The sequence below is a fragment of the Centrocercus urophasianus genome, unplaced genomic scaffold, assembly GCF_019232065.1.
Source record: "Centrocercus urophasianus isolate 14NV4802_14NV808 unplaced genomic scaffold, USGS_Curo_1.0 seq_24, whole genome shotgun sequence".
NCBI lineage: Eukaryota > Metazoa > Chordata > Aves > Galliformes > Phasianidae > Centrocercus > Centrocercus urophasianus.
Window position 1 is genome coordinate 3,279,579 of NW_024884800.1, and position 25,868 is coordinate 3,305,446.

The window sequence follows — 25,868 nt, forward strand, 5'->3', positions numbered from 1 at the left end:
GGGCTCACAGGCACCCTAGCTAGAATTCTTTAGGAGCTGACCATTCTCAAGCCTTGATAGCTCCCATGGCCCATCCATGGTAGCTGCCAGAGTAAGGTCTGTGTCCTCTCTGGGAGAGGACAATCAGTGCTACAAGTAGGGTATCCCACTTGCTGACAGTCCCCTGTCTTGTCTGTTGTAGGGTGTTTTCTCTGTGACCGACCCGCATGCGGAGATCTTCCTGGTGGCCCGTGTGGAAAAGGTGCTGCAGGGCAGCATTACACACTGTGCAGAACCATACATGAAAAACTCAGACCCGGGGAAGGTGAGGTGGGGCTGTGGGGGGGTCTGCTTGCTGATACTGCATGCTGCTGTGAGCAGTAGTGTGGTCTGTAATGTGGGATGCTCCTGCTGCTCTTTAGCTGCTTTCTGGCAAAGTCTGCTCTCCATACATTCTGCTGCCTGTGCTGTAATAAATGTGCATGGTGTGAAGTGACAGGGATTTTCTATCAGCTCCTCAGGCCATGCTATGCTGTGTGTATGCAGCACTGTGCATTGTGAAATACAGAGCATCTCCTCCCTGGAGAGTGCAGCCCTCTCTTTTCTTTTCCCAGTGCAGCATGGAAGCAGTGGCACATGCTCACCTTCTCTCTTGTGTTTTTCAGACAGCCCAGAAGGTCCACAAGGTGGCGAAGCAGGTGTGCAGCCGTCTGGGGCAGTACCGGATGCCCTTTGGCTGGGCTGCCAGGTTAGTGGCCTTGGACCGTGCTTTTTCTGGGTTGGGAGCTGCTGCTGTCAGTGATCTGGGACAGCATCAGGCTGATGTGGCTGAATGGGCTGAGGGCCAAGCTGCTGAAGTCAGTGAGGCTGCGTGGAAGCAACAGAGGGCAGGATCTGGCCCTGACTTCTCAGGCAGAACGTGGATTGGCCTGAAATACTCTCTCTAGAATTAGAAACAAAATATTAAATAGTAAACAGTGCTGGGAAGACTGTAACCTTCCTGCTGACCTGCAGCTACTGATTTTGAGGCAGAACATCCCTGTGGGTGGGTCACCCTGTCCTGTGTGAGAACTGGTGCAGAAATTACCCCCTGGCACCATGCATTACCAGGGAGGGGACAAAAGCAGAGGCAATCAGCAGAGTTACACCTCTGTCTCTGGCTCTGCTTTAACTAATGTTCTTGGGAACAACTGGAGATAGTGACTGTATTTCATTGCTGTTATTTCAGTGTTAACTCCCTTAAAACTCATGTCAAAAGAATGCCCTACAGGCAAGTTCAGTTCTCTGCCACTGCCTCCTGTTGCTAAATTGCCATTTGGTGCTGACACAAGGAACAGTAATGACATGGGAATACCAAATGACTGTCATAGTGGCCTGGGATTTGGTGGTGTGCAGCTTGCCATGTGTATTCTGAAGCTTGATTTTCCTATGCCTGCATCTTTACCATCATTTAGGGAACGTGTCTTTTCTTTTCTGCAGACCGGTGTTCAAAGACTCCCAGGGCACTCTTGATGCTGAAGGAAAATTCTCGCCCTTGTACAAGCAAGACAGTGGCAAACTCTCAAACGAAGACATGTTGAAGCTATTAGCAGAGTATAAGAAGTAAGCCTGGTGCAGAGGCCTTCTAACATACATTTTTAAGCACTGGGTGTAAGCATGAGATAGCAATTTCTGAAATAGTCAGGAGGTAACTAAAAGCCCTGCTGATGGGCTCAGCACTTGAATTTTCCAAATTCACCACCTCGCTCCTTTCTTCCTAATGCAGACCAGAGAAGACAAAGCTGCAGATCATTCCAGCCCAGTTAAATATTGTCATCAAGGACATCCCACTGGACTTCACAAGTAAGTAACTTGGATCTGAAAATAAATGCTGATGGTGCTAGCCTTGGGAGTTAGTGCGTGTTTGTGGAGCTTTTCTGTTTCATTAGCAAGAATATATTGGGGTTGAAATAAGAAATCAGTAATTCAACACAACCACTGACTTGTTTTTCTGATGGATTCTGTGGAGAGATGTGGTCTAAGTGCAGAGGTGTGACTTGAGGGTGTCACATTCTGCATGGCTGTCATATCCTAAATCTAAAGGAAGCCACCTGTCTGCTTTTGCCATTATTACATTGAGCTCAGATAACATTTTTGATCCATAACATTGTGTTCAGTTTAATTCTCCACACTTGTGGTGTGTTCAGTGTCACATCACAGGATCATCCCATATCCTGTCATGATTCTGTCATCCGCTTCCCTGTCTAAAAGACTTTTTAGCAGGGTTCCTTTCTTCTCCCTTTCCTCCAACACCATGACTTGAGTTAAAAACTCTCTTGATGGAAGCAGAGGGTGGAAAAGTTCTGACACTGTGGGACTTGTGCACTTTGAGAAGTCAGTCTCAAGCTGTTATTTCAGAAGTCCATCTTCTTTGGTCATGTGGTGTTTGCATGTTTTATAAAGCAGTAACAGGTCAGATTCCTGGAGTCTTAAGATGGAGGTACTGAGCAGGGCAGCCATCCCTGCCCAGACATGGGAAGTCCAAAAGGCCCTTTGACTTTCCCCAGAGCTTCAGCAAAGTGACACTTCTGCAATCCCCTCTGGCAAGAAGAGCAGAGCCCTGTGGTTGCTGGCACCCATCTTTTCTCAGTGTTGCTAGTGCAGCAACAGATGTTACATGATTGAGAGGAGAATTTCCCCCCACATTATTTTTATGGAGTGAGCCATACCTTGCTGCCTGCTCACTTGTGTGGCCCTCCGGTATGGAGAGAACTGAGTTCTGGGGAGCAATGGCAGTTTCAGACCTGCAAATTTCATGACACATGAGCTGTGCTACCCATGTTTGTGCACCACGTGCTCATCCTTTCCTTCTCTTTCAGATTGTGTGACAGCTTCTTATATTCCTATAAAGCCTTTTGAGAAGAGCTGTGAGAACATTGCAGTTGAAGTGGAGGAGCTTGTCCCAGAAGTTGCAAAATACTGTTATCCCTTCACTGTCTACAAAAACCACCTGTATGTGTATCCCTTGCATCTGAAGTATGAGAACCAGAAGGTGTTTGCAAAGGTGAGTGACTTGGTGGGCTCTGCAGTGATGCTGCTGACCTGTGGATGTGGCTCATCCTCCTCTTTTCTTCTAATTCAGGCGAGGAACATTGCTGTCTGCATTGAGTTCAGGGATTCAGATGAAGCTGATGCCAGGCCATTAAAGGTGGGTACCTTTTATTTCTAGTGACCTGGGGCTGACGTTTGTTTGCAGCTTTGTACCATATGCCAGCCAGGCTGAGCAGAACAGTAGGAAAACATTTTCCATGCTCACTGTTTCCATTCGGTCATCTAATTTAGGGTGACAGCAACCCTGAATCAAGCTTCTCATTTGTATTTCCAGTGTATCTATGGCAAACCTGGAGGCCAGCTCCTGACATCCAACGCGTATGCAGCTGTGCTGCATCACAACCAGAGCCCAGAGTTCTATGATGAGGTAAAGCAAAATGGTGGGAAATAAACTTTCCTGGGTGCTACAAAGCCAAGCAGCTTTTCAGGATATGCCTTTTTCCAGGGCTGGGGGAAATACAGGTTAAAAAACAAACATCATCTCTTTGCACCTCAGTAGAAGAACCCAGCAGAGCCAGAGATTTTATCAATTTTTAATGCCAGTTTGTTCTGTGCTGTTTTTACTGTCACGCTTTGTGCACTCCAGTCACACATCACCATTAATAAGTAATGTGCAAATGTGCTGAAAATGGTAGTTGGGAGTTATTTAAGATGGCAGGAGTCTGTCTTGTGTAACTGCATAAAATGTAACATTTGTGAAATGAAATAGAACATAAAGTATTGTTCCGTGATTAAAAACACAGCCTTACCTATCATGATATCATTTTAGATTAAAATTGAGCTTCCAATTCACCTCCATCAAAAGCATCATTTGCTTTTCACCTTCTATCATGTCAGCTGTGAAATTAATACAAAGGCAACATCGAAAAAACAGGACACCATTGAAACTCAAGGTATGTTCACCCCTTACATTACTTCTGCTGGAGCATAATATTTGACTACAACAATTTTCTATCTATGTTTTCTTTTATGGGAGCATCCTAAGAGAAACTGTGGGTTTAAGCTGTGTATAGGAAAGCTCAAATTTTGCTGCTGATACCCAACATTCATGTATGAATGGGGAAATTGTCAGTCAAGTCACTATCAAGCACTTGGCACAAGATCAGGGCCTCAGGGGCCACTCCTGCCAACTCTGGGCATGTGTCAAAGACTGAAGTCCCTCTGGTTGGGATGCTTCTCCTTCCAACTGGTCTTTGGGCAACTAAAGGACCTTTGCCACTTTGCTCAAGGCTTGCACATCATTTCTGCTCCTCAAACCCATTCCTGATCTCCGTTGTGCTGAATTTTGTTCACTGAGTCAGCAGGTAAAATATGTTTTAGCAAGGCTGACATGATTGATCCCTGTCTGGTAGGAGCCACTTGCACAACTGTGAGTTGGATTTTTGTAGGGTGAGATACATTTCTTTTTGGAGCTTGAAGTAACTGTGTGTCTGCTAACTTTGTCCATTGGTTGCCTCTGCAGTGGGATACGCTTGGGTCCCGTTGCTGAAGGATGGACGGATTGTCACCCTGGAACGGCATTTGCCTGTTTCATCCAACCTTCCACCTGGCTACCTGGGTCTTGGGGACACAGAGTCACGAAGGGTACGGAAGACATTAAAAATGGGCTTAAACATTAAGGGAAAAAGAAAGCTGAGCTTTTGCTGCCCCCGCAGGTTCTGGGTTTCTGCTTGTGCGTGGCTGGAAAGATCGTCACACAAGTGTAGCCCTCCCAGCTGGTGCAGTTTGTGATAGGTTGGACTGGGCTGTTGCACGTGGTGCACAGCAGGAGAGTGTTTTGTGAGCATGTTCTCATGTGGTCAACTCTGCCCATGGCTGAGTCGTGTCACTGGGGGTCCCCATTGCTCCACCTCAAACTTACCTTCTGACCCCTTGTCTGCCTGCACACAACCACCTTCTTCCCACAGTCTGAAGCCAAGCGCATGAATGTTGTCTGTTCACAGCAGTCCAGCGTGGATGCAAAGTGGGTGGATGGAGCAAAGCCACTCTTTAAAGTCAGAATCCACTTGGACTCAACCATTTACACCCAGGTAGGTTGAGCATGTTACCTGTGTAGACTTTTAACACGAAAGCAGAGGAAGGATTTGCTGTATCTCTGCTGCTTCTCTGCTGTTTGCAGAGCAGTGCTGTGATACTTCCCTAGCAGCAGGTCTGGGATTCATTGCTGGGGTTTTCTGCTTTGCCTGGGTGTGATGAGACAGCTGTGTGAGTGAATGAGCACTGGGAGGTGCTGGTGTTATCTTGGCCAGTGGCTCTGTAACTGGTAGGACAAGGGAAACATTTGAATAAATGAACTGCTTCACTGCCATGGAAAGGAAAGTAACTGGTGGAGATGGAAGATTTCCCCCAAACATTAGACTGTTCATTGCCATATGAAAAAGAAGTTTTCTGACTATAGCAGACACTTTTCACAAGAAAACCGGATTCCTCATTTCCCTTTGAAACCAGTTTAGGCTGTTTAACCTACTCCTTAAGTGTTCTGCTGACTTTCAGTGGTGATGGACTTCCCTAAGCTTCATGTGATGTGCAGCAAAGATTCCTAGCAGATGCTCCAGGGCACTGCCTGTCTGCACTGCCCATAGGGAAATGCCCTTAGCAGGGCTTGTTGTCCTGTGCTGGATGTGATCAGCTGCATTTACATTCACTGCAACTTGTTGTCAGCATAATCTAAACCTGTTTTACAGTCTTGCTGAGTTTTACAGTCTTGCTGATTTTTACAGCACGTTATCTTCACTTCTCTTCAAAATACATTCCCAGATCCTTTTTGGGATTAAGTAATTAACTTTAGCCTGGGAGGAGGAGGGAGAAGAATGGGGAAGCAATGGCAATCATTAAGAGTTGAAGCAGTGCTGTAGTCCTGATGGGAGTGGCAGCTGGGGAACAAAAAGTACCAGTGATAATGACAGGGAGCTTGCTATGGACGTGATCCTAGCTTGCTGTTGTGGGTCTGGAGTTTCAGGTGTAAGCTAGAAAGCAGGGACTGACAAAGACTGAAGCTACTGCACTGAACTTGCTTTTCATCTCTTCCAGGACATGCACTTGCACAAATTCTTCCAGTACTGCCAGCTGGTTCAGGCAGGTGTGAAGGAAGTCCCTGGAGAGCTTGTTAAATACCTGAAGGTGAACAGTGCCTGTCAGTGAGCTTTATGTTTTTCTGCATCATCAGTAAATGCCTGGAGCCCTATTCTGCAGGAACACACACTTGGGCAGTGCTGGGATCGGTTGTGCAAGATCCTTACCTTTTCTTACTGACATGACCTTCTGCTGTCTGTGTGCTGCTTCCTGCTACCTTTCCCAGGAGATGAAACAAGTCAGCATCACCCAGCTGTGCTCATGGCACAGCCTCCTCCCAGCAAACCTGTATGCTCCCCCCCTGCTGCCCTACATCCAATTGAAACTTCTAATGCTGTAGCACGATTCCTCTCTTTCAGGAATAAATCCATTCAAATCAGGATTTTTTTCAGGCAGAAAAAGATCAGTGAGATTGTAGCTTGGTGAATTTTCACCATAGATGGGCTGTGACCCCAGACTCAGCTTTTCAGCACTCACTGCAGCATGAGTAAGGGCACTGGAGAGGCCCAGCAAGGCTTCTGAAGGGGTTGTGTTCCTTGGCTCTTCAGCATCCTTGCTTCCTTCCAAGCTGCCTGTGTTTGAGATTGCTGTTGTAGCAACAGCTCCACTTCCAGTGGTGGGGATTTATCATCACAGAGTTACTGGGTGTGTTTCACATAGTGTACAAATACCCTAAGCAAAAATATGGCAGGTTTGGGAGCCAAGTACTAGAAAAGCAGTTGCTTTGACCTCACTGCAGTCTGCAGACAGGGAGACATTTTCATACTGACCACAAGTGGGAGCTTCTTACTTCTGTGACATCAGTAATTTCAGTAATCTAAATATTTATGTACAGATTTAAGATTTAGATTCGCAATTTAAAAACTGAAAATGAAACACAACATCTTTTCTGGACTCACATCATGATACTCAGGAAAAAGAGGTCTATGTGACGGGTGAATGTTGCATGCACCAGATGATCCTGACCTTCACCAGATCTTAAATCCCACTTCCCATAGTAAGCTATGACCTCTAGAGAAAAGTCTCACTGCAAGCTATTGGGCATCAGATCTTTGCAAAGGCATTTGGGAAAATGGGACTTCATCCCATCAAACGGCACGAAGAGTTGGCAGCAAAACATCAGCCTTAAGTTCTGGGTTATTGGGGTCAGCTTGTAGCATGTGACCTCTAATTAAGTCACAGCTGCTTTGGCACATCTGAGAGCAAGATTAATACCTGCCAGGAGTGATTCACGCTGCTCCCTGAGGGCATGCAGCTGGGATCCATCAATTGGAAGCAGGCAGTGAGCACTGCTTGGAGTCCAAGTCCCCCTGTCCTCTGGCAGTCTGACATCCACACCCCAAAGCATTTTCTAATGCCTGTTGTATTGCCCCAGAAATGTCTGTGGACTATAAATATTTGACATCTGCAAATTGTTGAACTAAAAGTGTCTGTGTTTTGAACATTTGTTTTAGTGTTTGCACGCCATGGAGATCCAAGTAATGATTCAGTTTCTACCTGTAATTCTTATGCAACTATTTAGAGTCCTTACAAATGTGACCCAGGAAGATGAAGTAGCTGTCAACTGCACCATGTGAGTATCTGGTAAACCATCTGTCTTTGGTTGCAAATGCAAAGCCACAAATTACAGTGCAAGGCAAGGTGGTTTCCCAGTACAGGGTGCTAAGTGGCAGTGCTGGCTGTCCACTGCTGCCTGTTGGTGTGGTTGTGCATAAAGCACTCGGATGGCACATCCAGGTGGCACAGGGCAGCGTGGGGTCTGGGAGCTGCCTGAAGGAAATGTGTGAACTTAAAGATAACTGCTGAGAAGGAGTGGTGGGGACAGCGAGGAGGTGAGGGGACAAACCCGGGAGCAGGGATTGGACGAACTGATTGATTTATGTGTGGCTCAGAGGCTTCATTGCAGAAGTTTCAGGCCAGTGGGGTTTGCTGCTGTTGTGCAGCGCTGCTCGGCAGTGCCTTCAGCCCCCAGAGGGCAGTGCTGCCTTGTGCCCTGCTGCTGCTCCCAGTGGAGCTCGAGCTGCCAGAGCCCTTTTCTGTCCTACCTGAGATCCCCGTGCAGGTAAACTGATGGGTGCATTAAACACATACACTTCCACCGTACGGCAGTGCAGAGGGGGATGCTGCATACCACCCCATGGAGGTCTTGCTTCAACTCCAGGTCACGTGCAGCCAAAAGCATTTCCCTCCAGTGAAACTAAAGGTCAGAGACTGAGCCCTGGGTCCCCAAGGATGAAGGACCCATTGTAGGCACAGTCCTGTGACATGGGCTGCGGGGACTCCTCCTGTGAGGAACACACTCCCACTCTGCTAAGGACAGAGGAGGACTCCTGGCTGATCAGTTCCCTTGTGTCCCTTCACTCATTTTTTCAAAGCTTGGCTTGATCCTTTCCAGTTTGTCAGTAGCTCTCCATTAACGACAACTGTTTCCCTATCCAGGATTTCAGAGTGGAATTTGAAAAGCCACCGTATCTGATAAACTGCTTGTAAATTCTGTGGTTTGGCTCGTGGGGTCTGTGACAGTGTGCAACAGTTTGTTGTTCTCTGTGACCTGGACTGGAATGTAAATCTCTGATATTGGCTTGGGAAACCAGGCTGCCTTCATCAGCTGCCTGGAGTGCTTCAGAAGGCTGGCATGTTCTCCAGGGGCTGTGTGTCCCCAGTGAACTGCCAGACTACAGCTTGAAAATAATCCAAAGTGTGTAACTGCGAGCAAGAGAGGATACATATCCTAGTTCAGTAAACAAGAGCTTTCAGAATTAGTAAATCTGGGGGTTCAGGAAGAGTATAGGGTTTGGGGGTTCAGAGTATAACAACCATAGAGCATTTTTCCCCACTTCTCTGAGCAGATTTTGAGTTATTTGATTTTTTTGTTTGTTTTGTTTATTTGCATAGTTTTTTAAATTATTATTTATTTGATGTAGTGCTGCAGCTGAAATAGTCACTCATACCATTATTAGGACAGGGCTCATGATGAGGAAAAACTCCATATGCCATGAAGTATAGAGTGTGGATGAATCTGCAGCATGTGCACTAGGCAAAAATGAGTTTGTTCTCCATGTAGCTGCTCTGAAGATGCATCTACTGTTAGGCAACACCAGCCAAAGAGAACTGGCTGAGAGCAGATGAACTGCATATTTTTGTTTTTGACTTACCTAATCCCTGAGTGTTGTTCAGGTGCCCAGTGCTCACTGCAATATGGGTGTAAGTAGCTGCAGGCTTTTATGCTGGCATGCATAAAGAGTAGGATGTGTCCCCTGCAGGGAGTCCTCCACCTCCTTGTGCAAGGAGCACTGAGCACTGCAGGCAGCGGGGCTGGGCGACACCAAGAGAAGAGGCTTTGGATGCTCAGCACTGAGTGCTCAGTGGGGAGGCTGAGCAAGAATGGTGCAGCCACAGGAGCTGTGAGGGACCTTGGTCTGCAAATACTGGCTGAAAAACCAATGATGAGGCTTTTGGGTTGAGCTGGATAGGGCACACACAATGTCTACTTTTGCGTGTGGGAGGAACTTGCCCTCACGTTGTGTGCTGAACACATTTCTCCCCAGGGTCCTTCTGCACATCGTGTCCAAGTGCCACGAGGAAGGCTTAGACCACTACTTGCGCTCCTTCATAAAGGTCAGTCATGGCTCGCTGCTCCATGCAGCTCCGTGCTGGAGCAGGCACACTGCTGATACTGTCCTTCTTGCCTCCCAGTACGTCTTCCGAGCTGAGAAACCCAGTGTGACACAGGCAAAGATGACCCATGAAATCCTGGTCCTTTCCATGGCCACCATCTTGAAGCAATCAGCAGATTTTCTCGCCATCAATAAACTGCTCAAGGTGAAGTACAGGCAGTGCTTTGTTGCTTGAGGTGGAAGGGAAGAAAAGGGGATCTGATACAAAGCCCAGTATTTCTACCCATCCAACCCCACCACAGGAGCACAGCTACCAGGACAGCTCCTTGTATTTGTGCTCCTGTGCTCCTTGTATCATGAAGTTCTCCCCTTACAACAAAGACAAATTCTTGCAGGGAGCCCACTGTGTTAAGCCTCACGGCCAGCCATAAGCAAGGGCTTTCCATTTTGCCAATTTTACCTCTTTTCTTCAAGCCAGATAGGGGAGGAAAACTGAGCTGCTGCTCCTCTGGGCATGGCTGGCCCCCCCGACTCTGCTGGCTCCTTGCAGGGTGCTGTGGGGTGCAAGGGGTTGGAGCTGTTCCTACCCCAGACAGCAAAGTGTGCTTCCAGGTGCCTTCCCACGCTGAGCTGGCTGCTGAGCACAGCCATGCTTTCAAAACGCCATCTGAATGCAAACTCTCCCTCCCACACTGCTTTTTCCCCTCACAGCGTGTTCGTTCCTGTTGAGAAAAGTAATAGTATTTTTTGTTTGTTCCAGTACTCGTGGTTTTTCTTTGAAGCACTGGCGAAGTCCATGGCAATATACTTACTGGAGGAAAACAAAATCAAGGTAAAAACGAATCTGTTCAATGCTGCGTTACAGAACCACCGCAAACAAACTCTCCTGTGAATTTTTTCACCCAACACTTTTGCTTTCAGCTGCCCAGGGCCCAGCGGTTCCCAGCCTCCTACCAGCACGCCCTTCACTCACTGTTGCTTGCCATCATCCCTCATGTGACCATACGCTACAATGAAATCCCTGAAGAATCCCGAAATGCCAATTTTAGCTTGGCCAACTTCCTGAAGGTCAGCAGTTTCTTTCATTCTCCCAGGCTTTAATCAGAATTATATCTATATAGAAATAAGTAGCAAACAAACATATGTGTCTGTACCATCTCATCCCTTACGTCTCTTTGGTGATAAAAACTTCAGGGAGTTTCCTTCTTTCCTAGGAAAGACTCTTTATCTTTCTGATAGACTGTGGCACTCTACATGCTATCTAGGCTTTTCAGTCCTGCCCAGCAACTGTTCAAAACCTGAGATGAAATACACATGTTCTCATTTTACACATTTCTGTTGTCTGCTGGAGATTTAAGAGAGGTCGTCTAAATAATGTTGGAAAAATGGGAGCAAGCGAATTTTGGAAAGTCAGCAGCAGTCTGGAAGATCAAATCTGGCTGCTGGTGGGGTGGTGGCATGGAGATGATTTAGGGGGATTGCTTTCTCTTTTAATGATTGGTGACGTTCCACTATGTCTTCTGCAGCGCTGTTTGACCTTTATGGACAGAGGGTTTATTTTTAACCTGATCAATGATTACATTTCTGGATTCAGCCCTAAAGACCCTAAGGTAAGCAGTACATTTCTTGGAAGTTTGTATGTGTCTGCACCAATCAAAGCTCTGTATTGATAATTTCATACCATGAAATTTTTGCCATTAGTTACAGAGATGCACTGAATGCTGTTTAGATTCCCCAGTCTTTGTGCAAGAAACACAACTAGAAGCAAATAAGCCAAGCTGAAAACATATTTTGTGTTTGTTCGGTTTTATTTGTTTTCTCAGCTGCTGGTTGAATACAAGTTTGAATTTCTTCAAACCATTTGCAATCATGAGCACTACATTCCTTTGAACTTACCGATGACCTTTTCCAAACCCAAGCTGCAGAGAGCTCAAGGTATGTCTTTTCTCAAGGGACTGGGCTAGAAAGCTATGGTTTGTCTTTCTCGATGGCTTCAGAGCAGACATAACTCTCTTTAGTGTCAAGGAAAGTATGCCCAGTTTAGTCTGTCTGATGTTAACCTCAAGATAAGATGTTGGTCTGGCAGTGTTACCTTAGTCAGCTCCAGAATGGTCAGCAATCAGTCCGTACAGTATTTCCTACATTTAAGTTTGCAAAGGATTAACAATATCCAAAAGAAATTGCCCCTATTTCAGTAAGTGCTGATTGTGCAAGTCTAATCCTTCGTACTGTCAGCATCAGAAGGGTGTCCCATCAGCCAGAGTCACAGCAAACGGCGGTACAGGAGAACAGACTGCATTCACTGCTCTGCTGTCCGCTCTCTCTGTGGCTTTCTGCTTTCAGTTTGAACAAGTTTAGGGCTGTGCTCAAGCCTGGGCTGAACACAGCCAGCAAAAGTCTTGAGTCTGTGCCAGTCCTCAATGCATACCGTGCTTATACAGTGGCATCATGCACACCCAGCCTGTTCTCACTGTCACACCACACCTCCTCTCCTGGTGTTGTTCTCTGCATGGCAAACAAGGTTTGCAAGTGCCTAAACTGAGGTGTCGTGCAAATCTGGATGGCTGCAGCCATGCAACCACTGTGTTGAGTGCAGGGCACACCTCAACAGTCTCCTGAGGTTTCTACAGACAGAACTTTATGCTCTCTGGGTCATAGTTTCTCACCTGTGCTTGATAAATACAGTACAGATTGCCAGCTCTGGGTGCAAGTAGCCTGGCCAAGTACCACAGAGGAAAGTGAGGTTTGGAATTCCCCACGTGAAAGCTCTGTGGATTTATTTTGGTGGAGGTGAGGGAATGTCTGGGTGTGCCCCCAAGTGCAGCCATGCAAACCGTAGAGGGGTTATCTTTGCTTCCAGGTAACAGAAGCAGCAATAACTCTCAGTTTTCCTTTACTCTGGTATGTCTCTCTGAGACATTGCTCTGAGCTTCCTCTGGGCCAGCTGCTGACTTCTTACATCACTTTGGCTACTTGACTGGCATAGTTTAACAAAGTGCACTGCTAGAAATGGCTGAGATAGAGAAAAGCACACAACTATGGTGCCTCTCCTCTGCTTGTTAGCAGCGTGTTAACACAAGAGTGCTCTTCCTTGGTTAACATTCACCTTTGTGTTTGCAGTGGTGAAACTGAAAAGCTGTAGGAGCAGCTCATCTTTCCTCCTCTGTGTTACTGTGACTAGGACCTGCCAGTTGAGGTTTTGTTTTTAAAATATCCTCAGGTGTTTGTGCTCGAGCAAAGAACCCACGAGATTGCCAGGAGTTGCAAGTTAAGCAAGTGCCTAGTGGAAAACATTAAAACATGACACACTGTCCAATTTCTCCAAGCCTGGAGAAATTTTACTTACTCCTGCTTGCTTTTGCTGTCTTTATATTTGTTCCTTTTCCTTTTACATGCAAGTTAGATATTTGCATGTGCTGTGGAGCAGTACAGGGGTCCAACTTGGATGACTGAGTCCTCTAATGTCAAATTAGATAAAACATTCAGTCTCCAGTCAATTAGCTTGTATCCAACTAATGAAGTAACCATGATGTGACACTTGGGCATTTGCTAACATGACTAACAGTGAAAGCTAGATAATACTCCAGATTGCTTTCTCTTTCCTCTGAATCAGATTTTCACAAGCTGGTAAGGGCAACTTATGAATCAGCCAACAATCTGAAAGTATTTTTTGCATGAAACAGTGCTGTTGGAGCCCTTTGGCTGGGACTTCCAAAGCTGTGTGTGTGCACCACAGAAAAGCTTTCACACCTGTGGGCTTTTCAAAAACATATCAGAGCTGAGCACCCGGGGTTTGAACCATCTGGGGGAGGAGCGCACAGCTTTGAGGTTATCCCTCTGGGAGGCTCAGAGCTGTAATGCAACAGTCAAACAGTGCCTGCTGAGGCTCTGATTAGACATATGGGCTGCCTGAAAGAGATAATGGTGGGTGTCAGGGCAAGGTCATCTGTAGCAGCCTGAGTTCACATGCAAACCGCACTGAAATCTGTGTCTCTGTCGCTTTTCCGCTGCATTATCTGGGCAAGTCAGTGACAATGATGTACCCACATTGCAGCCATCCCTTTGATCACAGCATAGGTAGAGCCCGAATCTGTGTGAGATGCAGAGTGCAAGTCAGTTCACCAGGATGGTTAGGTACTGAGCTGCCCTCCTCCATGGAGCTGTGCTTGGTGTCTGCTGGCAGAGCGCTAACGGAGCCTCACAGCTCCTGGCACACAGCTCCTTGGAACCCTGCCCTGCTTCCTGAGTCCTACAGCGGGGCTGTGTAAACTGCTGGAGGTCACTTGGCACCTCGTTCTTGTTTGCATCCCTCACTCCAGCAGTGTTGGCCTCTGCTCTGCACTCTTGCCCTGATGATAGCACGGGGCTCTTGGAGCTGTGCTGCCTTTCCCTGTGTCATCCATCTCTGACTTTACAACTGGTCCTCAGAGCACTGAGATTTGCAAAGCGTTGCGCTGCATAAATCCTTCACTGAGCTGCTGCTGAGGTGCTGAGGGCTTGAGTTAATGCCTCGTCTGAACTGGGAGATGACAAATTCTTTCGTATTACTTTGTGGTTGAGAAAGCTGTCATTGATTCAGGCTTCATTAAAAGATCACTGCACTGTGATCTTTTATCACAAGAAGAGTGATGATGAGACCGTACCCATGAACTGTTGTGGCTTACTTGACAGTTCTGTCTCAGTCTGAATAGACCTTTGGAACAGTTCCCTTAACCATTGCTTTGCTGTTTCTTTCAGATGTAAATCTTGAATACAGTTTAACTGATGAGTATTGCAGGCATCATTTCCTGGTGGGGATGCTTCTCAGAGAAACCTCTGTTGCCTTGCAGGACAACTATGATATCAGATATACGGCCATCACAGTCTTAAAAAATCTCTTGATAAAGCATGCCTTCGACAACAGATACCAGCACAAGGTCAGGCTCATTTTCTTGGCTTTTAAACGTAAAGGTCTTGAATTTTATGGAAAAACATCAGCTTTAGATTTTGCACGGTGCACTGAGGGTGTTCTCATTACTGTTCAGGGAACCGTTTTAAGTTACAGTTATGGCATTACAGGAATAGCTCTGAGAAATGATCTAGGAATACAAATAATGTGCCCGCGATAACTGCAGAGCTCTTATCCATGCTGAGTATTTACATAATAAAGCCTCGAGCCATTAAAGGACTTGAAAGTGTTCCTAGCCAAGAGGCTGTTCAAAGTTAAGCAACGTCAGTGGTCTTCTTGACTTGGACTTAAATTAATATCCTGCGTTAATGTACTATAATTAGGAAGCAGGACTGATCTCTGTTAAAGTCAGCTGCATGTTTTGCCAATTAGTGAGCCAGAAGAGAGGATCTGTGGATTCTCACGAGATGCTGGATTTCCGCTGGGGAGTTTTCAGCTTCCTTTGGTCAGTGGCTCAGCATGTGGTATTGCTGAGAGCTTGGAGATGGGCTTGTTTTTTTTTTTTGATGCTGATCCCTGCTGAAACCTATGTCCTTGAAAGCGCTGAGCTACCAGCACAGACACTACATGTCCGTGATGTAGGCTGTAAACATGCCTCTGTTAAGAGTTTAGCTCTTAAAATTGCTCCTAGTTTGCTACATTCAGGGTTTTACTTTGGAATATGGATAGCATCCTGGACACAAAGGGTGGGGACGTGACCAAAATGCACGAGGGACTCCTGCCCCTCTGCATGGACTGGAGCCAGCTCCTCTCCTCTCCCTTCTCTGGACCTTTAGCAGCATAACTGGAAGGGCTGAGTGGGAGGTGGTCTTGTTTCTCTCTGCACCGTGGATCCCCAGTGACTCGCACAGCCTGGAACAAAGCACAACACGTGGTTGCTGCCCAGACTTGGTGAAACAGGAGAGGTTTGCCAACTCTCTGTCACAGCTGGGTCAGAGGCAGCCTGTGTCAGCTCTTCTGGGGTGCCTGAAAGCTCTCATGCTAATTCAGAAACTGTTTGCTTCATCAGCATGCAGCAGCTCCCTGCCTTCTCAAAAACGCCACGTGTCTTAAAACTGCCCTGCTGTATTCTGGTGTGTGTCCTGTTCTGGGCAGCATGGCCAGAAGGCTGCATGGAGCCAGGGCAGGATGCTCAGCTGGTGTCCTGGAAACCAGTCCCATAGCAGGCAGCAGACGCTGCTGCTGCAGTCTCATTCCAGCTAAGGAAATCTCATCCTCATCAATGGTTGAGAGAGGGTTTGCTGAGCCCATGGGCATTATCAAAGTTTCTCATATCTTTTGTCATACAGAATCAGAAGAAAATGTTGGGTGCTTATATCAAAACAACACAGCCCTTAGATGTCTTTTTCTGTCAGCTCCAGGATAATCATTTTTTTTACAAGAAAAGAACTGATGTCAGAGAACCTTGCATTTAGAAACAGCCAAACAGACTCTCTTGATTATTTCAAAACTTTATAAACAATCTGTATCAGTTAATTCAAGTTTTCAAGTTAATCCCTTCCTCCAAACTGTTTTAAATAGAAGTGTTGGCTATGGAGAATTCCCAACTGGAAGCAATAGTCAGCACCTCTGAAGAAGCAAATGTTTTTATTTCATTACTGTGGGGTGTTGCACTTCAAAATGGAGCTGTGAAGTGCCAGTTAAAGAGTTAGGAAATCCGGGATTGTCCAGAACTGGGGCCCCCAGTGCAAGGAAGGCATGGAGCTTTTGGAGTGGGTCCAGAGGAAGCCTGATGATGCTCAGAGGACTGGAGCAACTCTCCTCTGGAGAAAGAGGGAGGATCCTGAAGGATCTGGACTTGCTCAGCCGGGAGAAGAATCCACAGAGACCTCACTGCAGCCTTCCAGCACTGAAAGAAGTTTCTGAACAGAGAGGAACTGACTTTTTACACGGTCTGACAGTGACAGGACAAAGGGGAATGATTTTAAACTAAAAGAGGGAAAATTTAGCTGAGATGTCAGGAGGAAAATTTAGCTGAGATGTCGGGAGGAAATTTTTCACTCAGAGGATGGTGAGGCCCTGGCACTGCCCACAGCTGTGGGTGCTCCATCCCTGGAGGTGCCTGAGGCCATGCATGGGGCTCTGGGCATCCTGAGCTGGTGCCTGGCTCAGTGGGTGGCAACCAACCCATGCCAGGAGGGTTGAAACTAGATGATCTTTAAGGTCCCATCCAACCTAAGCCATTCTATGATTCGTTCTATGATTCTATGGTTTGTTTGTCATGCTTCCTGTACAACTGGGAATGCCATTCAGCCCCCGAAATCCCTCATTTCCCAGAGCTCGTTGCTGGTAATACCCACTGGTGGCATATACACATTTTTGGCTGAAGAATTTCCTTTTTTCACTTTGTGGAAACCCTGAGCTCTTAGCTCTGTTCCTCTCCCCTTTTGCAGAACCAGCAGGCCAAAATCGTCCAGCTCTACCTGCCGCTGCTGGGGCTGCTGCTGGAAAACATCCAGCGCGTGGCCGGCCGTGACGTGCTCATCTCCTGCACGGCTGCCTCCAGCCCTGTGAGTACAGCCCAGTGGCCCAAGTGGGCTTCTTTTTCTTCCTTCCATCCAGTAATGTGTTTATTTTGTTTGACCTTTCTCCTGTGATGGTTCTCTATTTGCTGCGTTGCTGTTTTCTTTGCTGTTGTATTCCTCTACGGCACGCATCGTGCTGTGCAGAGAGGTAAGTCCCTCCAGGTGCAATGAGAACAGGACTCAGCTCCCATCTGCCTCCCATCAGGGCTCAGGCTTGCAGATGAGGCTTCCTTGTTTGTTTAGGGCAAAGCAGTAACAAAAAATTTTAAAAAGTCTGAATAAAAACAACATCAAATCAAGTGATGATAAATGAACAAGCTGCCATCACTTCCTTTAACTTGCCTTGCTGTTCTCTGTACTGCACCCCAGGGCGTTTGTTTCCTTATTAAGGATGTAAGGAATTTTCACCTGCGTTTTAAAAGCTGCTCTAATCTTCTTTTTTATTCCATTATTCTCTTTTATAAAAGAATAGCTATTATCTTCTGTTGGTCACAAAAACCTCATATTGCTTTACAGGCATCCAGGGATGAATTCATCTGCAATTTTGCATCCCCCTCAAATAGATCCAGCCTGATTGTGGACAAGGATTCAGGTAAATTAACTGTTCTAAAATTCTACTTTTGCTTTTATGTTCAATGCAGCTACCACCAGTCCTCAGCAGTGTGATATGTTGAGGAGTGTGGGTGCAAACTGCATCATTTGGAGTCTGTGTTTTTCTTCCAGCAGCACTTCCAAATGGCCATGGGATGAAGCGAGAGGACTCAAAAGGATCCCTGAACTCAGAAGGGGCAACTGGTTCCCCGGATCAGAGTGAAAATGTAATGTATCTGGGGTTAGAAAGGACAGTGCTCACTGCTGTGCATAGGCTGTTAGCTAAGGGGGACAAAAAATAATTGGTAACAATGAAAAAACAGCTTGTAAATACCAGGGAGACCTCATTGTGGCCTTCCAATATTGGAAAGGAGCATATAAACAGGAGAGGGTACATCTGTTTACTAGGGTGGATAGTGATAGGATAAGGGGGAATGGTTTTAAACTGAGACAGGGGAGGTTTAGGTTGGATATGAGGAGGAAATTTTTCACACCCAGGGTGGTGATACACTGGAACAGGTTGCCCAGGGAGGCTGTGGATGCCCCATCCCTGGAGGCATTCAAGCTGGATGTGGCTCTGGGCAGCCTGGTCTGGTGGTTGGTGACCCTGCACATAGCAGGGAGTTGGAACTGGATGAGCATTGTGGTCCTTTGCAACCCAGGCCATTCTGTGATTCATTCTATGATTCTATGAAATACCTCTGTTTGGGAACAAACAGATTCATCTTAGCAGAAGCTGGGCTTGCTGGTCTGGTATGCTTTCCCTCTTTAAAATTCTCTGAGACAAAAATATAAGTGTTGGCAAATTATTTATGAATGGCAAAATGCATGAGGAAATTCTCTGCTCCCGCGGTGCGTGTATCCACACACAGATGTGTTCTCTGTGCTGGGACAGGGCTGAGCCCAGTCAGCATACACTGAGTGGTGCTGGGAACTGGTTTTCACACACAGCTGGGAGTCAAAGCACAACGATGTGAGAGTTGGTGACTGCTGACGTGGGAGATTAGATAGGAGTAGGAAAATCAGCACAGGGTAATACCCACAGTCATAAACTTGCAGAAGGTGACAGCACAAAGAGGTCTGACTGCAGCATCCAGATGGTGTGTGCTCTCCTTGTTGGCAGATCGCATGCATGGAAATTGGTATTTGTGCAGACCAGCTCCTGGTTTGCCTTCAGGTGCTTTCCAGATGTGTTGTGTTAGCACGAATCCTTGATACAGCTTTAAAAACATTGGCCCTTCCAACGAGCAAAGCAAAGCAATGCTTATCCGGACTCCTGCTGATTGTGTCCTGACATGCTCAGGAGAGGTGGGGGTTCCCCACAAGAATCACAAGGCTACAAAACCAAGCACAACCAATTGCCTGAGCATCACACTGCAGAGCTCAGGGCACGTGCTTCCACCCTGCTGGCAGAAACACCTGGCTGGGTTTGCAGAAAACATTTGGCTTTCAGCTCACCTCATCTCCACAGCCAGGCACATTCATCCGTGTCCTTGAAGGTATATTTTTCATAGTAGTAGAAAATAGCTTCTCTGTCAGTGCATATCACTTCCTCAAAGCCTTGTGAGAGCAATGCATTGTGAAGGAGCACAGCTTTAATGCTCTGTATGGGAGCAGACATTGTTTATTGCAGTTCTGTTGGAGTGTGTGCTGTCTGGATAATTTGGCACGGTTGGCAGCACAGTTCTGGCCATAGCACTGTATCTCGAGCCCTAATCTGAATGTTTAATTCTGTGTTCTTATGACTCACGTCCATAGCCTGCCCCAGAATAAACAACACATATGATCTGCGGGTCAGTTTCCAAACATATGAGGCACAGCTTTAAGAGAAGCATCCTCGTTAGAGCTTAATTGTATCCGTTTGTCAGAGGATATGACTAGGGCAAGCACAGAGAATGCCAAACAATGTGGTGCATCTTTAAAAGTCCCCTCTTTCCCACCACAGAATGCACAAGCCTTCCTTTCCCTCAAACACTGACAGCAGAAGACTTTCTCTCGTGTTCGCCTAACTCACGAAAGAGGAGGGGGAAAAAAACAAAAGGCACTCCCAAAACTCAGGAGGATAAAACAAAATGGTTCTTTTTTTAAGTGGAAAGTTCCTATTTCTTTAGTTACTGACATTTTGGTTTGGTGCATACACATTTAACAAAAAGATTCTTGCTTTAAACCATGAAAGTGAATGAATTTTGTTTGGCAAAAACTTCAAAATCGTCGCAGAGCTCAGATGCTGTAGCGAGAAGGAGCGATAGCAAGGCTGCCATGCATTTTGCTAGATAAGGCATCCTTCTCTGCCCAGACATGTGTTTGCTGGGCAAAGAAAGCTTTGGCTGGATTTCCAGACTGCTTATCCCTAGATGGGACGTGTCCAAGGCATGTCCTACAAGGTGCTGTTGGGGACAGGAGGAGAGCTGGTGCATCGGGCCCCTCACTGCAAGAAAGATATTGAGGCCCTGGAACGTGTTCAAAGGAGGGCAACAAAGCTGGTGAGGGGTCTGGAACACAGGCCATATGAGGAGAGGCTGAAGGAGCTGGGAATATTCAGCCTGGAGAAGAGGAGGCTCAGGGGAGACCTCATTGGTCTCTATAACTGCCTGAAGGGAGGTTGTAGTGAGCTGGGGGTTGACCTCTTCTCTCGTGTCATTAGTGATAGGACCAGGGGGAATGGCTTCAAGCTACGGCAGGGGAGATTCAGGCTGGACATGAGGAAGTATTACTTTTCAGAAAGGGTGGTCAGGCACTGGAATGGATGCCCAGGGAGGTGGTGGAGTCACCGAGCCTGGGGGTGTTCAAGGAAAGGCTGGATGTTGTGTTGAGGGACATGGTTTAGTGGGAGCTATTGGGAATAGGTGAACGGTTGGACTGGGTGATCTTTTAGGTCTTTTCCAACCTTGGTGATTCTGTGATTCTATGATTCTGTGATCTGGCACATGCCAGATCTGTCGTGTCTGTGCTCAAGCACAGCCCAGATACCCGTGGCCACGGGGCCTCCACGTGACATTCCTGTCCCATTAGATCCGCAGGAGCTCCACGAGGAGCAGCGTGTCTCACTGCAGCCGCCTGGACCAGTTTGAGATCCGCACGCTCCTGATGTGCTACCTCTACATTGTGAAGATGATCTCTGAAGGTTGGTGGCTCTTGCTCCTTATGGGGTGTACCAGAAGGCAGCCAGAAAGACAAGAGCCGTTGTGGGCTGCTTGGATCTGTAAGATCCCTTTTCTATTAAAAGAAAAGAATCTCAATGTATGTCTTTCTCTTTCTCAGATACACTTTTAGCCTACTGGAACAAATTCTCACCTCAAGAGCTGATCAACGTCCTTGTGCTTCTGGAGTGAGTATCACGAGGCTGCAGTTCAAACCCTGCACCTCTGTGCTGGCACCAAGGAGGAAGAAGTGAGTGCAGCTGCCTCTCAGGACACACAGGGCCCTGCAGAGCCCTAGAGGTGTCTGGCCAGGGTGTGATGAGGTGGCACAGCAGCAGATAGCTGGGGAGTCAGCAGAGCACCAGAGAGTTCAGAAGCAAGGGTCTTAGGTCTTGCAGCGCATGAATATAGACCCCAAACTCTCATGTGTGGAGGAGTGTGTCCACAGACAAGGACTGGGAAGACTAAAAATGTTCTGGTTGTTCCTGATCTGCAGAATCTGTAACGTTTTTCTTTCTTTCTTTCTAGAGTGTGTTTATTTCACTTCAGATACGTGGGGAAGAGAAATATCGCCAGGTATTGTGCTTTTCCGTCTGGGCTTGGGGGCCGTCCCCTCTCTCCCTGCTGCAGCTCGGGCAGGAAGGGAGCACTCGCACCCACAATGGGCAAACCTAGCAGGCAGGGAGTCTATGGGGCCATGCTGGGACTCAGCTCAGTGCCATGCAATGAGTAGAATCCTCTCCTTGTAGCACCCTTCCCCTTCCTTCCCCTCAATCTCTTGCAGGAGACCCCCAGCCCCAGGCACTTTTGGCTGCCTGTGCAGGTTTGCAGTGTACCCTGCAGCTGGCTGCAGGTGAGACATGAGGCATGGCTCTATCCCAGCCCTATGAGCAGCAGCTCTGGTGTTCTTAGCTTTAAGGCAATCTGAAGCAGGAGAGAGTAGTTCAGTCAGTATTGGGATGGGCCACATTAGTGCATGAGAGGGAGGCCAGGTCTCCAGGCAGGTGCCTCAAGTGTCATAGAATCACAGAATGTCTGAGGTTGGAAGAGACCTGAAAAGTCATTGAGCTCCAAACCCCTGCTATGGGCTGGGTGCCCCCCCACCAGGTCAGGCTGCCCAGAGCCCCTTCTGTGGCCTTGGGCACCTCCAGGGATGGGGCACCCACAGCATCTTAGCCATTAGTGTCAGTGCCTGGTGAGTGTCAGTGCCCTCTGAGTAAAGAATTTCTTCCTAATATCTATCCTAAGTTTCCCCTCTTTTGGTTTAAAGCCATTTCCCCTTATCTTATCACTGTTAGACCATGTAAAAAGTGCTTATAAGCTCTCCTCAAGTACTGAAAGGCCACAATGAGGTCTCCCTGGAGTCTCCTCTTCTCCAAGCCAAACAAACCTTGTTCCCTCAACCTTTCATAAGAGAGGTGCTCTGGCTTACGGAGCACTTTTGCAGCTCTCCTCCAGACCTGCTGCAGCAGCTCCACATTCTTCTTGTGCTGGAGCCCCCAGGCCTGGAGCAACCTTTATCCCATCCTACAGCTTTCCTTCCCCTTGCAGGGTGCACGATGTCTGGGTGTCCAAGCATGTGGCAGCCGATAGGAAATCGCAGACAATGCCAGCACTTCGCAGCAGAGCTGGAGGGATGCAGGCACGGCTCCAACACCTGGGCAGCTTGGACACATCTTTCACGCTCAACCACAGTACGTACAGCAGAGCAAGGTGTGCCCATGCCATAATAGCCTGTTGAAAACGTGCATGCGTCCATTGGTCACTTGCTCCTCATTGCCTGGGGATGTGGAAAGGGAGAACCTTATTTGTATCAGCATTTAGATTTGGTGGGAACCAGAGTGTTGAGCACCATTTCCTCCCGATTTGCTTTCCATTCACAGATGCAGGCACCACAGAAGCAGATATTGTGCACCAGGCATTGCTGGAGGGCAACATAGCAACTGAAGTGTGCCTGACGGTCCTGGACACCATCTCTTTTTTCACTCAGAGTTTCAAGGTCAGCTTTGAAATCAAAAGTGCCATAGAACAGCGTGCTGTGTTTCTGCGTGCCTGTTGCTTTCAGTGATCCATTCTTTCAGACTGACAGATTGTGGAAGTGTTTACAGAAGTAAATCATTTGCAGCTCGTTGCATGGAGTGTTTCATAGTCTTGCCGAGCAATTATGCAATATCTCCTAATTCCTTCAAAAATGCAAGACCAGAGAAAATTATGTGGGCGTTGTGTTGTTTGTTATGATTGTACACATTAGCAAAATGGAAAAAAGGGAAACCACCATATAGTAAGGAGGCAGTGGAAAGGGAAATGAAGGTCTGGCACGCTTTGAACAGTCACTGGCTTCTATCATTAATTGCTTATATTTAGATTTCTGTATGTTGCTGAATGTGGATGTCTCTAGGACTGAGGCATTCCAGCTGTACTTGACAGTCTAAATAGCACCAGTCCCCTCCATGTAGTGATTCACTTTTGTGACAGTCACTGACATTTGCAAGACTCAGAGCCTTCGTGATGGAGAGAGGCCCAGGCAGGCAACCAAGTACTGACATAGTGGTCCAGAAAAGCTCTTCCTCGAAGTTGGAGGAACTCATGAGCACAGTTCCTCCAAAGAGCATTGTGTTCTGCATGGTGTTGCAAGAACAGCTCTGTATCTCAGCATAAGCACCACCAAGATTTCATTTTCAGATGTGCCGAGCAACACGAAACAAGTCATATCCTGTGCTTCTGTTACAGAGCAAAAAGTCCATCCTGGTGCTTCCATCTGCTCCATAGCAGCTTGGCAGCAGCAGAAGGATTTAGATGCAAGAGTTGAAGCTTGTTTTATTTTCACAGTTGCTTCTTTTTTAATATAGCCGGACCACAAGACAACGTGATTTTCAAACCACAGGATAGGCTGCATTCCCTTCTGCTTTAATGGGCTTCTGCTTTGCTTTTACGGACATCCAGTGTTACCACACAGAAGTGTGCTGCAGTAAAAGTGCTGATGCTGTTCTTATTGACAGCATAAATAATTTCAAATAAAACATGTGGATCGTAAATAAAACTCTTCTTGAGACTCACAAAGCAAAATGGAGAAAGCAGTGTCATGTTGGTAAATGCCTGTTTTATTTAAGGCATACCTGGACCATTGGTGAACGTTTTACAGAGCATTGTCCAAAACCTAACTTTGTTTTGGAATTAGTGATGCAATAGCGTCAATGTGGTTTTGTTCTGTTCTCTTAAAATAGCCTCTGGCCAAATACTGTAAGTTAGTACTGATTGTCATGGTTTCTGGTTATAGTTTTACTGAAGGCTCTGCTCCACATCTGGCTTAAGAATTGATATGGTGCAAAATTATCTCTGTCATTTTCACCTTCAGGCACAACACTGCTGCGAAGTAAATTCTCTCCTTGCTTTCCAGACCCAGCTCTTAAGCAACGATGGCCACAATCCCCTCATGAAGAAGGTTTTTGATATTCATCTTGCTTTTCTGAAAAATGGGCAGTCAGAAGCAGCTCTTAAGCATGTGTTTGCCTCCCTGAGAGCTTTCATCAGCAAGGTACGTAACACAAACCTGTGGGATTTCTGTAGGCATGACAGAGGAGACCAATATCTCCTGGCCTTGGCTGCATGTGGGAGAGGGTCGATGGCTGAACTAATCCCTGCGCATTGCTGAGCTCAGAGCCCTGGAACACAGTGAGGCTGCCCAACCCCCCGAGCTCAAAGCCACAGCTAACCACACCAGAGCAGTGTGATGCTATTGCTGGCATTTCCTTCCATGTTTGTCACAACATACCACTTCTCATAAGCACATTTTCGATACCAGAGGTACACGCAAGCTCCATTGCTTCCAAGCTGCACAGTTATAATCAAACGAATGAAAAGCTCTGGAGTCACTGGAATGCAACACTTTGTTAAAGAGATAAATTTGTGTGGCTTGAGATTGCAGCCCAGCAGCCGAGCGTGTGATGGACATGCAGCAATTATTTCCAAAGGAGGTCTTGCACAACTCACTGAACAAAGTTTGTTATAAGACAGAGACATCTAAAACTTGTTTTTCAAAGATGAAGAAAGCCTGTGCTATGAATATTTTACTGTAACCACACAGCAAAGCTAAGAGCTAATATGAATATGCCTAGGATTGATGTTTGGTTTGTCCTGAGCAGATAGAGGAAAAGCAGAAAATGCAGAAGTCTCACTAGCTAGCTGGCTCCAGACAGCACAGTTTCCTACTGGAGGTTTTCCACAGGGCTTCTTACATCCTCCCACACTGGCAGCTGGAACCAGAAGGAATCACTCCATTTTTCTGCAGGGCATAATTGATGATTATTGCTCTGCCTTTCCCTGTGTCTGTCAAGTTTTCTGCTTGACCATGGTCTGCGTAGCCTTGAAATACATCCTGCTGCAGATCTACACACAGCCCACATGGACACAGTCCACCTGCTCCTCTCTCCCTTTAATTAGCCGAAATTTTATTTAGCCGTAAAAAAGAATTCTGCCTACAGCAAATAAGAGATCTTCCTTGCCTCCCTGGCAAATTTTCTGTGGTTGTTTAAGCATGCAGCCAAACCTACACACCTGTTTCATCTGATCTCACCATCAGCCTTCACAGCTGGAGCCCTGCGAGGGTTATATGCTCACTTTCCAAAACACCGATTGCAGCAGTGCAGGCTGCACTCTGGGCTGCTGTGAGGATGGGGGTCCAGGTGATTTCCTTGCGTTTCTGCCAGCTCAAACCCACAAAGGATTTGGCATTTAGGGTGGTGAGTCACTGGCACGGGTTGTGCAGAGCTGGGGATGCCCCATCACTGGAGGTGCTGAAGGCCAGGTGGGGTTGGATGGTCTTTATGGAACCTTCCAGCCCAAACCAGTCTGTGACTCTGCCATTCTATGATTTACTGCTCCTGAGATCTGAAAGATTTCTTTCAGT

The 25,868-nt window shown here is 46.9% G+C and overlaps 1 protein-coding gene across 4 annotated transcripts in view; it reads left to right on the top strand.

Moving 5' to 3' along the window:
* The window catches only part of DOCK11 (dedicator of cytokinesis 11), a 70,364-nt gene that overhangs the window by 26,299 nt on the left and 18,197 nt on the right, over positions 1-25,868 (top strand). The window contains exons 13-40 of one of the 4 annotated variants that reach the window (XM_042825475.1): positions 182-304; positions 645-727; positions 1,459-1,581; positions 1,745-1,821; positions 2,838-3,022; positions 3,101-3,166; positions 3,344-3,436; positions 3,839-3,962; positions 4,532-4,653; positions 4,977-5,099; positions 6,100-6,189; positions 7,596-7,714; positions 9,690-9,759; positions 9,838-9,963; positions 10,519-10,590; positions 10,680-10,826; positions 11,285-11,368; positions 11,582-11,693; positions 14,496-14,674; positions 17,100-17,216; positions 17,748-17,823; positions 17,955-18,049; positions 20,835-20,946; positions 21,084-21,150; positions 21,491-21,538; positions 22,514-22,656; positions 22,846-22,961; positions 24,360-24,497. In XM_042825475.1, coding sequence (XP_042681409.1) covers positions 182-304; positions 645-727; positions 1,459-1,581; positions 1,745-1,821; positions 2,838-3,022; positions 3,101-3,166; positions 3,344-3,436; positions 3,839-3,962; positions 4,532-4,653; positions 4,977-5,099; positions 6,100-6,189; positions 7,596-7,714; positions 9,690-9,759; positions 9,838-9,963; positions 10,519-10,590; positions 10,680-10,826; positions 11,285-11,368; positions 11,582-11,693; positions 14,496-14,674; positions 17,100-17,216; positions 17,748-17,823; positions 17,955-18,049; positions 20,835-20,946; positions 21,084-21,150; positions 21,491-21,538; positions 22,514-22,656; positions 22,846-22,961; positions 24,360-24,497 — 3,030 coding nt within the window. The remainder of the gene's footprint in view (positions 1-181; positions 305-644; positions 728-1,458; positions 1,582-1,744; positions 1,822-2,837; positions 3,023-3,100; positions 3,167-3,343; positions 3,437-3,838; positions 3,963-4,531; positions 4,654-4,976; positions 5,100-6,099; positions 6,190-7,595; positions 7,715-9,689; positions 9,760-9,837; positions 9,964-10,518; positions 10,591-10,679; positions 10,827-11,284; positions 11,369-11,581; positions 11,694-14,495; positions 14,675-17,099; positions 17,217-17,747; positions 17,824-17,954; positions 18,050-20,834; positions 20,947-21,083; positions 21,151-21,490; positions 21,539-22,513; positions 22,657-22,845; positions 22,962-24,359; positions 24,498-25,868) is intronic. The other 3 variants (XM_042825476.1, XM_042825477.1, XM_042825478.1) reach the window with 3 other exon arrangements.